At 43.2% G+C, this 15,244-nt stretch overlaps 1 protein-coding gene across 1 annotated transcript in view; it reads left to right on the top strand.

Annotated features, from left to right (window-relative positions):
- The window catches only part of LOC122550973 (E3 ubiquitin ligase RNF121), a 73,830-nt gene extending 60,723 nt beyond the window's left edge, over positions 1-13,107 (top strand). Inside the window, exon 9 of the mRNA XM_043692538.2 lies at positions 10,205-13,107. Within this exon, the coding sequence (XP_043548473.1) occupies positions 10,205-10,325 (121 nt within the window). The 3' untranslated portion in view covers positions 10,326-13,107. The remainder of the gene's footprint in view (positions 1-10,204) is intronic.
- The last annotated feature ends 2,137 nt before the right edge of the window (positions 13,108-15,244 follow it).

The following is a 15,244-nucleotide window of genomic DNA, read 5'->3' as shown; positions in this document are numbered from 1 at the left end:
AGCAGGAACAGTTTTTCCATATCTATTCTGTTCAAGTCCTTCATGCTGTTGAAAATTTCTATCAAATTTTCTTTTTGTTGCTGTCCAATCTATCCTTATAACTGATTTGTTATCCCTGGAATCATTCTTCTGCCCCTCTCCAGTGTATCCAGAACTGTACACAATACTCCAGATGAGGTCTGAACAGTGTCCTATATGAATTCATCATAATCTCCTTGCTAGAGACCCTACCGTGTGGAAACAGGCCTTTTGGCCCAACAAGTTATCACTGACCCTACAAAGAGTAATCTCCCCCCTCTCTCCACCACCCCCCCCCCCCAGATCCATTCCCCCACCCTAAAACTCTACATTTACCCCTGACTAATGCACTTAATGTACACATCCCTGAACACTAAGGGGCAATTTAGCATGTCAATCCAGCTAACGTGCACATCTTTGGATTGTAGGAGGAAACCCAGGCAGACACAGGAATAATGTGCAAACTCCACGCAGACAGTTGCTCGAGGCTGGATTCGAACTCTGGTCCTTGGCGTTGTGAGGCAGCTGTGGTGACCACTGAGTCACTGTGCTGCTCTTGTACTTGCTACTCTATTAATGAAGCCAAGAACGTGCATACTTTATTAAGATCTCTCTACCTGTCCTGCCACCTTTTAATGATTTATGCGCACATGCACACATCTTCAAACCCATTAGTACTTTAGAGTAGACCACTCGGCCCTTCAAGCCTGTTCTGCCATTCAATATGCTCATAGCTGATCTGATTTTAACCTCAAATCCACATTCCTGCATACCCCTAATAATCTTTCATATCCTTAGTAATCAAGAATCTGTCTACTTGTACCTTAAAAATACTTAAGATTCTACATCCACTGCCTTTTAAGGAAGAGAGTTCTGAAGTCTTCCCTCTGAGAGAAAAGAATGTTTCTCATCTCTGGTTTAAACAGATGCCCCTTATTTTTAAAGTATGACAGTAGGCTGAGATTCCTCCCCAAGAGGAAGCATCCTTTCAACATTGTTCAGTTTGTACTGTCTCTCCATGTTCGTTGTGTCAAAGTTTATCATCTTGTATTTCTTTGCATTGAATTTCATCGATTATCAATCTAACGAACTTGTCAACACCACTCTATGTTAGCTGTCACTTTCTTCAAAGTCCCCTTTTGCTTCTGTTATTTGCTTTTTCACCTTCGTTTTCGCCTTCACTTGTGGGATGAGGACACCACTGGCTGGCCAGAATTCGTTGTCCATCCCAAGCTGTCTTTGAGAAGGTGGTGGTGAGCTCTCTTCTTGACCTGCTACATTCCGTGAGTTGTAGGTAAATCCACAATGCTGTTAGGGAGAGAGTTTCATGGTTCTGAACTAGTAACACTGAAGGAACGGCAGTATATTTCCAATTCAGGATGGTGAATGGCTTGGAGGGGGACTTGTAGGTGATGGTGTTCCCATGTATGTGCTGTCCTTGTCCTTCTAAGTGAAATTGATTGTGGGTTTGGAAAGTGCTGCCTTAAGGATCTTTGAATTTCTGCACTGTATTTTGTAGATAGTAGTACATACTGCTACTGTGCATCCATGGTGGAGGGAGTGGATGCTTGTGGATGTGGTGCTAATCAAGTGGGCTGCTTTGTCCTACAATGTGTCAAGCTTGAGTGTTGCTGGGACTGCACTCATCCAAGCAGGTGGGGAGTTTTCTATCACATTCCTGACTTGTGCCTTGTAGATAGTGGATTGGCTTTGACGAGTTAAGGAGTGAGTTGCTCTCTGCAGAATTCTTAGCCTCTGACCTGCTGTTGTAGCCACTATGTTTAAAGGTGAGTCCAGTAGAGTTTCTGGTCAATGATAACCCCCAGGATGTTGACAATTTGTGATGGTAATACCGTTGAATATCAAGGAGTGAGTAGATTGCCTCTTATTCTGAATCTTCAATTTTCAGCTTGGTGCACTTCCTGCAAGAGCAGTGGCATCGGGGTAACTTTCAAAGAGAAATCAGATACATACAGTACTTGAAAAAGAGACATTTTTGGAGCCCTGGGGAAGAGGCAGTGGAGTCAGTCATAGAGATGTACAGTATGGAAACAGACCCTTTGGGCCAACTCGTCCATGCCAACCAGATATCCCAACCCAATCTAGTCCTATTTGCCAGCACTTGGCCCATATCCCTCTCAACTCTCCTATTCATATACCCATCCAGATGCGTTTTGAATGTTGTACTTGTACCAGCCTTCAGTATTTCCTCTGGCAGCTCATTCCATACATGCACCACCCTCTGCATGAAAAAGTTGCCCCTTAGGCCCCTTTTACATTTTTCCCCTTTCACACTAAACCTATGCCCTCTAGTTCTGGACTCCCTGCCCCCTCCCCCCCCAACCCAGAAAAGACCTTGTCTATTTAGCCTATCCATGCCCCTCATGATTTTACATGCCCTCTATAAGGTCACCCCTCAGCCTCTGATGCTCCAGGGAAAACAGCCCCAGCCTATTCAGCCTGTCCCTGTAGCTCAAATCCTCCTTGTAAATCTTTTCTAAGCCCTTTCTGGTTTCACAGCATCCTGTTGTTTCAAAAAGCTATCACATTTCCTTGTGCTCTGCTTAATTTTGTATTTCTGCAAAATGTTATTCTCAGAAAATGGAATGTTATCATTTAGAGGAATTGTGCAGAGGAATTCTGGATTTCCTCATGCCTGATTCAAAAAAGCTTAGTACACATATACAGCAAATAATTGCAAAAGCTAGGAGAAGGGGTGGATTTCATTAGCAGGGGGTTTTGAGTTTGAAGAACCATGAGGCTATGCTGTAGCTCTATAGAGCCCTGATTAGACTACACTTAGAACATTGTGTTCAGTTCTGGTCGCCTCATTATAGGAAGGATGTGGAAGCTTTAGAGACGGTGCAGAGGAGATTTACCAGGATGCTGCCTGGACTGGAGGGCATGTCTTATGGGTTGAGGGAGCTAAGGCTTTTCTCATGGAGTGAAGAAGGGTGAGAGGCGACTTGACAGAGGTGTACATGATGAGAGGCTTAGGTAGAGTGAATAGTCAGATACTTTTCCCCAGGGCAGAAATGGCTATCACAAAGGTGCATAATTTTAAGGTAATCGGAGGAAAGTTTAGGGGAGACGTCAGAGGTGGTTCTTTACACAGAGTGTGGTCGGTGCATGGAATGCACTGCCAGCAGTGGTAGTAGAGTCAGAGATGTTAGGGATATTTAAGCAACTCTTGGATAGGCACATGGATGATAGTAGAATGAAGGGTATGTAGGTTGATCTTAGGGTAGGATAAAAGTTTGGCACAATGTCAAGGGCCAAAAGGCATGTACTGTTCTATGTTCTAGTACTATCTTATATCACAAAGGGAATTAAAAATAAAAGTATTGAGGTTATGCTTCAATATTCAGGGCACTGGTGGTAGCAGATCAGGATCACAATGCACAGTATCGGTCACCTTATTTAAGGAAGGATGTAAATGTGTTGGAGGGAGGCCAGAGAGGATTTGCTACTCAAACCTGGAATGGATAAGTTCTCTTTGAGGAATGGCTGGACTGGCTAGGTTTATATCCACTGTAGTTTAGAAGAGTAAAAGTAAATTTGATTGAAGTATATAAAATCCTAAGGGATCTTTACACGGTGTGGAGAGGATGTTTTCTCTGTGGGAGAAAGTAGAAATAGTGACCACTAATTAAAAATAATGAATCACTTGCTTAAGACCAATGAGATTTTTTTTCCCCCACAGAGTATGAGAATTTAAACTTTTTTTTCTCAAAAGGCAGTGGAAACAGAGTCTTTGAATATTTTAAAGATAGAGATGGAAGTTTTGATCAGCAGCCTGGTGAAATGTTATCAGGAACAGTGGGAATGTGGAGTAATCAGGTCAGTCATATTGAGGGACCAAGTGGCCAACTACTGCTACGAATGTGCCTGGATGTTACTTCAAAAGATCATTTCACCCATACATATGCACCCAAATCTTTCTTGACTCAATCCTGCCCCAGGGTTGGGAGAAGTCTGCAAAAACAGACTTGCAACTAATTCAGGGAACATTGGTGAAAAATTCCTTTCCAACCTCAAAACACAGCATCAGGAAAGCCCTAGATCCGTTTGATATTAACCGAAAACTTTTCTTCACGATCTCAGTAAATTTCCCAATCGAGCTTCAGATTGTTTCTCATTAACCTGATAGTTCTTGCTCCATAACTCAGAGCTCCTAACCAAGCAGGTTTATTATTCCGTTAGGACCAAGCTGTAAGTTAGTGGCACTAATTGGGGCTCGGCATGAACAGGAACCAGTGTGAGGAGGAGAATAAAGAGGTGGTTTGAAAGTTCCTTTTCACTGGGACCACAGTCTATTGTTTAGATTCTGTGGTATATGAGTAAAGACGCCATGCTGCATTCTATCGAGCCTTAGTGAGACATCATTGGAGTGTTATGTAATTTTAGAGTCCTAATCTAAGGCAGGGTATATCTGCTGAAGAGTCAGTGCAGCAGAGGTTCACCTGACTAATCAGTTAGATGACAAGATTGTTTTGAGTATAAATTTTATGAAGAAACCAGGTTTGTACTCCCTAAAGTTTAAAAAAAAATTTAAGGATGATCATATTGAGATTTACGAATCCGTACAGGGTGTGACAAGGTGGATGAAGGTAGGATGTTTCACTGGCTGATGAGTCTAGAACCAGGGGATGCGTCTCAGAATAAGGGGGTAGGCCCATTTAAGACTGAGATGAAGATGAATCTTTGGAACACACTGCCCCTGGGGGCTGTGGAAATTCAATCATTAAGTAGATTCAAGACAGAAATCATTAGATTTCTGGAGACTAGTTACGTCAAGGAAAATGGTGATAGAGTAGGAAAGTGCTGTTGAAGCAGATGATTGACTAGTGTTCACAAGTTCAAGAGACTGAATGACTTCCTCATGTTTGTCAGTTCCTATGATTAAGTTTCCCCAAGGCGTAAAGAAGTGAGTTTGTCTTCCTGGACTTATGGAAACAGTTGATCACAGTGAAGGGTGACCCTCTGGGTATCCTTCCATCTGTCACCGACCTGATGAGGAAGAAATCATTGAGTTTTCCTTTGCTGCTGTTAAAATGTGTTAGCAAGGGGAGACTGCTTGCCCAGACCTGGTTCCCTGAGCAACTGGAGCAGCTCTGTCTATATTTGAAAGTCTCAAGAATCAACTATTCATTTTTCTGCCCTTGATATCCTGGATTCTCTTTGAGCTCAGGAACATTGATTGATAGATCATTAATAAGCAAGGGGTTGGAAGATCGTCAGGGGTGGGCAGGAACGTGGAGTGATCAGAACAGCTATGATCTTAGCGAATGAAGGAGCAGGATCGAAGGACTGAGTGGCCTAGTTCTGTTACTAATTGTATGTTGAAAAGACTAGAGGCTTGATGGCAGTTTGCAGAAACCCTTGAGTAAATTATCTAAAGCCAGTATGTGTTCACCATCTCTAATTGCCGTTGAGATGATGGTGAGTTACCTTGCTGTTAACCTAATGGTTTGTATTTTGGGGGTAGTTAAGAGTCAACCACATCGGAGTGTCTGGAGTCACATCTAGGCCAGTCCAGGAAAGGATGGCAGATTTCCTTCCCTAAAGGACATCAGTGCTCCAGATGAGTTTTTACAACAATCAATGATAGTTTCACAGTCACCATCGCTGAAACTAGCTTTACATTGCAGATTTTAAAAATTAATTTATTTTGATTAAAATAAACTCTCCAGCTGTCGTGGTGAGATTTGAACTTGAGTCCAGACTATTTGCTCTGTCTCTTGGATTACTTAATACAGTTACTGACCTATTATGCAATGGCTTTTTATAGGCTGAGCTTTTTCAGCATCTGATCAGAAACATTTGACCACAATCACTTGTTTCACTGTGGCCTGCCACATCTCTCCATTGTATTCTGTAACTTGCCAAGGGCAGTATTTCAGGAGTTGGAGTATCTACAGGCACTAAGCAGCATCCCAGATTCTAAACCTCTAGGAAATCTTAAAATTCACTATTTAAAAGCCAGAGCCTATCATATAAAATATCCAGCCTTTCAAAACGGCCCTTATTTTTATTTCTCTGTAATTGTCATCTTCCCCGTTCCTGGCCCCTACCCTCCCACCAAACCTCTCTGGTGAGGCTAGATTTTCCCTTTGCCTTCTCTGATAGAGGGATGACTCTTCAGCTGACTCCCAAATTGACAGGACCATGGAATAGTACAGCACAAAGGAAGGCTATTCATCCCATTGTGTCCATACTTGCTCTTTTGACAAGTAGCAATCCACATAGTCCCAATCCCTGGCTGTTTCCCCATATCCCAGTGGCTTTTCTAATTCCTTTCGAAAGCCACTGTTGGATGCAGGAATGGGCTGTCACTTTGCAATCTCCCCTCCAACCCCTGTTTCTCCCTGGACAGACTTGTTCCAAAACAAACACTGGGTTCCACTTAGACTCAGGTAGCAGAGGTCAGAGTGAAGTGATTACCCTTTCAAACTGAGATGAGGAGGGATTTCTTCAGCCAAAGAGTGGTGAATCTGTTGGACTCATTGCTGCAGAGATCTGTGGAGGCCAAGTCATTGAGTGTATTTAAGACAGAGGTAGGTAGGATCGTGATTTGTAAGGGGCTCAAGGGTAATGGGGAGAAGGCTCAAGAATGGGGTTAAGAAACATTTCAGCCATGATCCAGTGGCAGAGGTGACTTAATGGGCTATACGGCCTAATTCTGCTTGTGTTTTTTTATGGTCTTGTATCTTGTTCACTGGGATAGAGAAACCCTGGTCATGCATTCACTTGACAATTGGAGACAGAGGAATAAAATCCTAATTTCCATGACCCAGTGCTTTTTATTCAGCTGTCACACTGGAATGGCTTCTGAAATTGCCATCAGTTGTCGATTGAGTGAACTTAGAAAGGCTTCAGTTACTGCAAAGGTTTTCATGTCAACTACTTATTGCCTTAGCATCAGTCACACAGAGAATCTTCATACACTTAGCACAAGTATCATTTTCACAAAGCAGTTTCATTTGGGCTATAATAGATTGTTAGAATTCCCATAGCAGGGCTGCAAAGCATGAGCATAATTTCCCCTTCTGGAGCTCAGTCTTGTTCCTGGAAGTCCCAACAAATCGCATGTAGCTTTTGGCCAATGAGTGTAATCAGAATAAAGTATACTGAGAATTCTGAGGAAGTCAGTTCCCATACTTAGACTGTCGCTGTGCAAATGTTAGTCAGCAGCTCCCTGGAAACAGAACAATCACTGTTTTTAGTCAGGGCAATGGTGTTACATGGGGGATAATTGACATCATTTATTTTAGCCATTAAATTGCATGCAGTCAGTATGAGCAGCTGCTTCTAGGAGATGAAAAAGATTCCTTGGTGTGCCACCAACTCCTCATTCCTGCAGTCACAGGCCTCTGTTTAAAGCGTGTGTCGTGAAGGAGGGGAGGGCATTAAACTGATTATATCTGTGCTAGTTCATTGAGTTATATAATTAGTTGCAGTCTACCCTTTCCTTATCCAAAAGCTTTGCAAGCTTTTTCTTCCTGTGTCAAGTATTTATCTAATTCTCTTTTGAAAGTTACTATTTGACCTACTTCCTCTGTCCTTTCATTTAGTGCTTTCCAGAACTTAGCAGCTATTTACATATCTCTCGTTGTGCCATTTATCTCGAATCCATGTTCTCTGGTTATTGAACCCACTGCCACTGGGTTCTCCCTCGTCATTTTTGTTAATCTCCCCTGTTCTCGGGATAGCAATCACAACTCCTCTGTGTCTCCATGCAACTAAAGTACGTCATCACTGATACAATTTTAGCAAATCACCTTTACACCCTCTCCATTGTCTTGACATCCTTTCTGGGATCTGAGGTCCAAATACTGATTGATTGAATCATAGAATGCTTACAGCAGGTCTGAACCCCAGCTCTCTGTAAGCACAACTCTCCAAGACCCACTCCCTGTTTTTTTTTCCCCCAAATGTTTACTCTCTGGATAATGACCTAATTCTCTTTTGAGAACCACAATTGAATCTGCCACCACCGCCACCAAAACACTTCCAATGTTATTCCAGACTCTAACCCCTCGTTGTGCAAAAGGTTTTCATCATGTCGCCATTGCTTTTTGTTTTTCCTCTTACCTTAAGTTGGTCCCCTCTTATTCTAGATCTTTCCGCTAATGGGAACAGTTTCTACTATGTGTCCAGATCTCTCATGGTTTTGAAATCACATATACCACATCTCCTCTCAAACTTCTCTTCTCCCAAGAAAGCAGCTCTTACTTCTCCAATCTATTTATGTAAGGAAGGCTCCTCAGCTTTGGAACTGTTCTTCAAAATAGTTTTGCACGCTCTTTAATCTTTTATCTCTTTCCTAAAGTTTAGTACCTTGAATTAAATGCAGTGCTCTGGTTGAGGCTGACTTGGTGTTTGAACAAGTTTGCCTTTAATTTGCTTGCTCTTATACACACTCTCTTCCTCTTTTTATAAAACCCAGGATCAAATATGCTTCTGTACATAGAAGATTTCTATTCTGTGTTTGCATTAAACGAAATCTTCGCCTTAAAGTAATTAGCGAAGTGAAGTTGTTTGTGTGCATCTAGAGTATTAGAATATGGGGGAAGGGGTGGCGAATGTTTCAATGACACAGAGCCCTGGTTCAGCCATACTGGAATCATTGGGCACAGTTCTGGGACTTATGCCTTAGGAGGGAGTGCAGAATAATCAGAATGATACCTAGACTTGCAGTTAAATTCCACAAAGAGGTTTTGGTCTGGCAGTATCTGTAGAGAGAGAAACACAGTTAACATTTTGAGCCTAATGGCTATTCTTCTCAAGAAGAGTCATACTGGGTATCAAAACATTAACTTGGTCTCTCTTTTCAAAGATCCTGATAGAGTTCCTTCTTTTTTTTATTTCCTGTTTTCCAGTATTTATAGTATTTTAATTTATTTGTACATATTGGGTTGTATTCTCTGAAGTACAGAAGGTTCAGGGTGATCTGTTTGGTGTTAACATGATATTAAGGAGAGCTGAGAATGTAGGTGGAGAGAAACTATTACTGCTGCTCTGAGTGTCTAGGACTAGAGGGGAGGCAGATCAAAAGGTAAGAGCCAGATCTTTCAAGAATAAAATTAAGAAACACTTCTCCACACAGAGATTGGCAAATGTTCAGAATTCTTCTACAAATTGCAGTTGATGCTAGAGCACTTATTAATTAAAGCCTAATATCAATAAACTTTTGTTAATTAATGGCATTATGCAATATGGGGCAGAAGTAGATTTAGGATGTGCAGACACAGATCATTGATCCCATTGAATGATAGAACATTTCTGAAGGGCTAAATGGCCTACCTCTGTTCCTAGTTCCTGCATGCCTCACAAATGCTGTAGTGATTGAAAGGATTGTGCGTAAGGTATGGTTACCACCAAGGGTCCCACATTGTCTTCCTTATGAGCCCAATATTCTGCAGACAAAAGGTGCCACTCATCATTGGCACAGCTCTGCTCTAGCTATCACTGGCTGTTAAAAAGCAGAATTGGTCAGTAGGTGACAGGGCAGTGAGCCATTAATGTTCATTTATTTCAAACTATGACCAAACAAAGCACTTTAGACGGCATTACTTTTCCCTGGGTTGGGGGAGTACAGAACTAGAGGGTATAGGTTTAGGGTGAGAGGAGAAAGATTTAAAAGGCACCTAAGGGACAGGGTAGTGTTTGTATGGAATGAGCTGCCAGAGGAAGTGGTGGAGACTGGTACAATTACAACATTTAAAAGGCATCTGAATGGGTATATGAATAGGAGGAGTTTAGAGGGATATAGGCCAAATGCTGACAAATGGGACTAGATTAATTTTGGGTATCTGGTCGGCATGGATGAGTTGGACCGAAGAGCCTGTTTCCATGCTGTACATCTCTATGTCTGATTCACAAATTCCATCTTTTACTTTCAGCATGATTATGAGACTCCTCATATGGTGTTTTTATTCCCCATAGAAACGGTAAACTTGAGCACTTGTGTTGACTGATGGGTGGCAGGCTATTTGCGTGAGACGTTTGTGTCTAAACATTGAACACGTCAAGTAGGCTTGAGGTCACAAGGCATTGATTTGCGTAACTCACTGAACGCAGCACTGTAAACATGTTGTCAGGATTCAGGAAGTTGTCTTGTCTGTTCCCCTTTCTCGGTTTGCCTGTTTCAAACATGCAATTTCTTTAACTAATATTTTCACAGCTGGGAGCGACCTCATGTCATGTACGGCCAGCTGCTGGATTGGCTGCGTTACTTAGTTGCTTGGCAACCTGTGATCATCGGACTGGTTCAAGGCATCAACTACAGTCTGGGACTGGAATAGACTCTCTCCCCATCTTTTTTTGTCTCCCCCATCCCTCCTCTGCAGCCTTCATTCCCCCTCCCCCACCCCCACTCCACCCCCTGACTCCAGTTTTGAGGAATGTACCAATGGGATGTTTCATTACTCTCAGTTGGACAACTTCATCCACAAAAGTAGGAGGAGGAGAGAATGAAGGACACTCCCCACCGCCCTAAACCCAGTGGGACATGGGGCTATTGGCTCATGGATTAGTGAGTTTCCACAAAGTAATCTTGCCCATTCCCCTCCAAAAAAGAATGAAGATTCAAATTAAAGCAACTCTGTTACCTCTTTTCCCACCCACAACTAACATCTGGCTGGAATTGACAACAACTGTTCCTCCAAAGAAGGCTCAAGGGGCTGAATGGCCTGCTTCTATCCCATTTAACTGGTTCCCAAGGGGCTGAATGGCTCCCTTTAGTTCCTAATGTGACAGTGAAGATCTTGAATTGTAAGCTTGAGAGTTGTTTTCTTTCTTAACTCTGGATAACCAGCAAGGCCAGTGGTCCTGAAATTCTGTGATCTTCTCTAAGTGGTCTCAGTGGTTACTTGCTGTGTGTAGGTCCAGGGTAGGACGGGTGAGTTAGCACGAGCCAGGCATGCTCTTTCGAGCACAAGTTAATCTTCATTAACAAAGCATTCAACCTTTTAGAGGGTGAGGTTCAAGGGGTAGTCCCATGGATGAGTGGGCTATAATATTGGGGAGTTATTACAGAAACTGAGGCTATAATTTTGGAGTAGCAAATACAGGAACTGGGACTGTACCATTGGGAGCGGCTGTTACAGGAACTGGGTTTGTAACATGGGGGGCAAATGTTACAGGAACTGGGTCTATAACTTTGGGGCAGCCATTACAGGAACTGAGGCTATAATATTGGAGCATCAAATACATGAACTGGGTCTGTAACATGGAGGGCAGCCGTTACAGCAACTGCATCTGTTACGTGGGGATGTAGTCTCTACAGTAACTGGGTCTGTAACATGAGGGGCAGGTGTTACAGTAACTGGGTCTGCAAAATGGGGAGCAGCCATTCCAGGAACTAGGTCTGTAACATGACCAGATGTTACAGGAACTAGGTCTGCAAAATGGGAAGCAGCCATTACAGGAACTGGGTCTGTAACATGGGGGCCAGATGTTACAGGAACTGGGTCTGCAAAATGGGAAGCAGCCATTACAGGAACTGGGTCTGTAACATGGGGAGCAGCCATTACAGGAACTGGGTCTGTAACATGGGGGCCAGATGTTGCAGTAACTGGGTCTGCAAAATGAGGAGCAGCCGTTACAGGAACTGGGTCTGTAACATAGGGGGAAGGGTAGCATAATATGGAGCAGCAAATACACAAACTGGGTCTGTAACATGGAGGGCAGCCATTACAGGAACTGGGTCTGTAACATGGGGTGGGGGAGCAGTCATTACAGAAGCTGGGTTTAGATTTGCATTTGAGTCAGATCGAACATTATTCATAGTTTTTTGTGAGAAGATTCATTGGGGAATGAAGTAATATAATTCCTGAGCTGAGGAAATTTACTGGAGAGAGTACCATTCAGCAGATGTTGTTTTCTGCTGCACTAAAATATTGCCTTAAAATTGGGGGAGGAAGGGGAGAGAGAAAGAGCCTTTTAGGATGGAATTAAAAACTGAAGTGGGTTGGGTTTGATAACAGCAGGGTCAAAGAATTCAGGGAGAATATGTTGAAATCCATCCTTTTTATACGAGATATATATTTAAAAGAAACCCTATTTTTACACTCTGATCTTTTATATTGGATTGTATGGGGGTTAGTCAACAATGCACTGGATTGCAAGCTCACCCTTTCCCCTAGCCCAGGATCACTGCACCAATATGGAAATGGCCAGTGAATACATTTGACCACGTTTTGTACTCCTCTGGGCAGATGCAGAGAAATGGGTGAGTTTATGTAAGCTTGCCTGCCCTCTGGTCCTTTCTAATGTTGTCGGGTGACCACACTGCCAGGGTATGTGAAAGTAATGCCGTTGTGTTCCTCCTAGTGAGGAATGAGGTGGGTTCCTCCGTGGAAAGAGCTCTGCAGTGTAATGTCAACCTAAACGGCTAAACGAATGGCCAGTCTCCCTTGAATTGAATGACTTTGGGTTGCAATAAAAGTTATTGGGGCCCCTTGTCTGACAAGGGAAAAGGGAAGCGAGGTATCGACTTCTCTTCATTGTCCATCAACCAGCCCCTTGCACCCCAGTCCTCCTCACTATCAAGCCTGTGTTTTTGGAAGAGGGGATCTCAGGTGACAGTCACATGAGGAACCATCACCAGACCGAGTACCTGAGCTCTGTAGTTTCCTGGAGAATCCACCCCTGACTTACAAGAGAGTCTGGGAGGTATGTGGAGATGGGGCAGAACTGGAGGAGAAAAGGAATCAGAGAAAAGCCATGGGTGAGCAATTCTCCAACTCTGGCTCAGCAAGAAATAGCTCTGTTCACTAATTGGTAGCAATCACTGAGATTGCTCTCTGACCCTGTCTACTGATTGGTATTAGAGCGATGTATGGTATTTCATCTGGCCACTTATCGACCAATGTTCAGTTGGGGCCACTAGCAAGGTGAAAAAAATTTATTTCAGTCAACATTGGCTGCATTGTTTGTTCTTCCCCTTCTCCCTTAGACCCTACCACCTCAGTAAGCTGGTTTGGTCAGTATCGTCACTGATGAAACAGGCTACCATTTCTTTGGTGTTCTGGATCTGTAAAAAAAAAAAGGTGCAATTCATATCAATAAACAGTGTACAGGTTACGTTCTGACCCGGCTTTCAAATTGATGCATCTAAATAGAGATTGTGAGATTTCATGAGTTGAAGTAATCGAGAAATGCACAATGGGTCCTGTCGACATCTCGAAGAGCGAAGAGGAGTTCATATTTCAGGTAAGGATATTCAGTCATTACACAGTCAACAGAGAAAATAGACAACAAAGTGTGGAGTCAGAGGACAGATGTCATAACAGGTATCTCACCAACTTTGAGACACAAAACCGAGTGGGATAAAGGGAATGTGTTCAGAGTAGCAGGCAGTGGGAAGTAGTCTTCCATGAGGATCAGTGCTAGGACCATTGCTATTCACCATTTACATTAGCAGTTATACTTTGGAATCAAAAACATAGTTTCTAAATCTGCTGTTAATACCAATTTTTTTTTTATTTGTGAGACAGGAGTGTTGCTAACTAGGCCTGCATTTACTGCCTATCCCTAGTTGCCATGGGGAAAGTGGTGGTGAGCTGCTGCCTTTATGGGCAGCATAGTGCTCACTGGTTAGTACTGCTGCCTCACAGTGCCAGGGACCCAGGTTCAATTCCTACCTCAGGCAACTGTCTGTATGGAGTTTGCACATTCTCCCCATGTCTGCGTGGGTTTCCTCTGGGTGCTCCAGTTCCTCCCACAGCACAAAAATGTGCAGGTTAGGTGAGTTGGCCATCCTAAATTGCACGTAGTGTTAGGTGAAGAGATAAATGTAAGGGAATGGGTCTGGGTGGGTTGCTCTTCGGAGGGTCAGTGTGGATTTGTTGGGCTGAAGGCCTGTTTCCACACTAAGTAATCTAATCAAACTGTTGCAGCCCATTTGAGGTTCTAGGAATTTGATCGAGTGGCTCTGAAGGAATAGTGATCTATTTTAAAATCATGATGGCAAGAGGCTTGGAGGGCAATTTGCAGGTGGTGGTATTCCCATGTATCTGCTGCCTTTGTCCTAGGTAGGATATTGTGTGCATTTGGAAAGTGCTGTCTGAAGATTCTTGGTGAATTTCTGAGGTGTGTAGGTGGTACACACTGCTAACACTGTCATAATGAAGGGAGTGAATGTTAAAGTTGGTGGAGGAGTGCCAGTCAAGTGAACTGATTTGTCCTGGATGGTGATGAGTTTCTTGACTGTTGTTGGAACTGCACCCATCCAGGCAATTGTGATATTAGATTAGATTACATTACAGTGTGGAAACAGGCCCTTCGACCCAACAAGCCCACACCGACCCGCCGAAGCACAACCCACCCATACCCCTACATTTACCCCTTACCTAACACTACGGACAATTTAGCATGGCAAATTCACCTGACCTGCACATCTTTGGACTGTGGGAGGAAACCGGAGCACCCAGAGGAAACCATGCAGACACGGGGAGAATGTGCAAACTCCACACAGACAGTCGCCTGAGGTATCACATTACTGACTTGTGTCTCTTAGATAATGGACAGGCTTTGGGGTACCAGGTGGTGGGTTACTCATTGCAAGATTCCCAATCTTTGACATGGTCTTGTATTTATATGGATAGTCCTGTTTAGTGTCTGATCAATGGTAACCTCCAGGTTGTCAGTAGTGGGAAATTCAATGATGGTAATGCCATTGAATGTTTTTGGTGATAGTTAGATTCTCTCTTGTTGGAGATGGTCATTGACTGTTATTTTTGTGGCATGTATATTACTTACCATTTTTCAGCCCAAGCCTGGATATTGTCCACGTTTTGCTGCATTCAGACATGGACTGCTTTTTTTTTTTATCTCTGAGGAATCACAAACGGTGCTGAACTATGCATTCATGGGCGAACAATCCCCACTTCTGACCTTATGATAGACAGAAGGTCTTTGATGAAGTTGCTGAAGATTGTTGGGCCTAGGGCATCGCCTTGAGGAGCTTCTGCAGAGATGTTCTGGAGCTGAAATGACTGACTTACAATAACCGTGGCATCTTCCTTTGTACGAGGTGTGAATCCAACCAGTGGAGCGATGTCCACAATATGCCTTGATTCTGATTTTGCTCAGGTTCCCTGATGTCATGCACAGCCTCTTGCTGTCTTGATGTTAAGAGCATTTACTGTTACTCTACAATGCTGGTCTCGGTTCTGCTACACCCAATCACTAATGTTACCGGTAATTAAACAACTAGCAG

The sequence above is a fragment of the Chiloscyllium plagiosum genome, unplaced genomic scaffold, assembly GCF_037043375.1.
Source record: "Chiloscyllium plagiosum isolate Xiang-an unplaced genomic scaffold, Cpla_swu_hap1 HiC_scaffold_6, whole genome shotgun sequence".
NCBI lineage: Eukaryota > Metazoa > Chordata > Chondrichthyes > Orectolobiformes > Hemiscylliidae > Chiloscyllium > Chiloscyllium plagiosum.
Note: the sequence above shows the minus strand (reverse complement) of the source record. Positions and strands in the feature narration are given on the sequence as shown.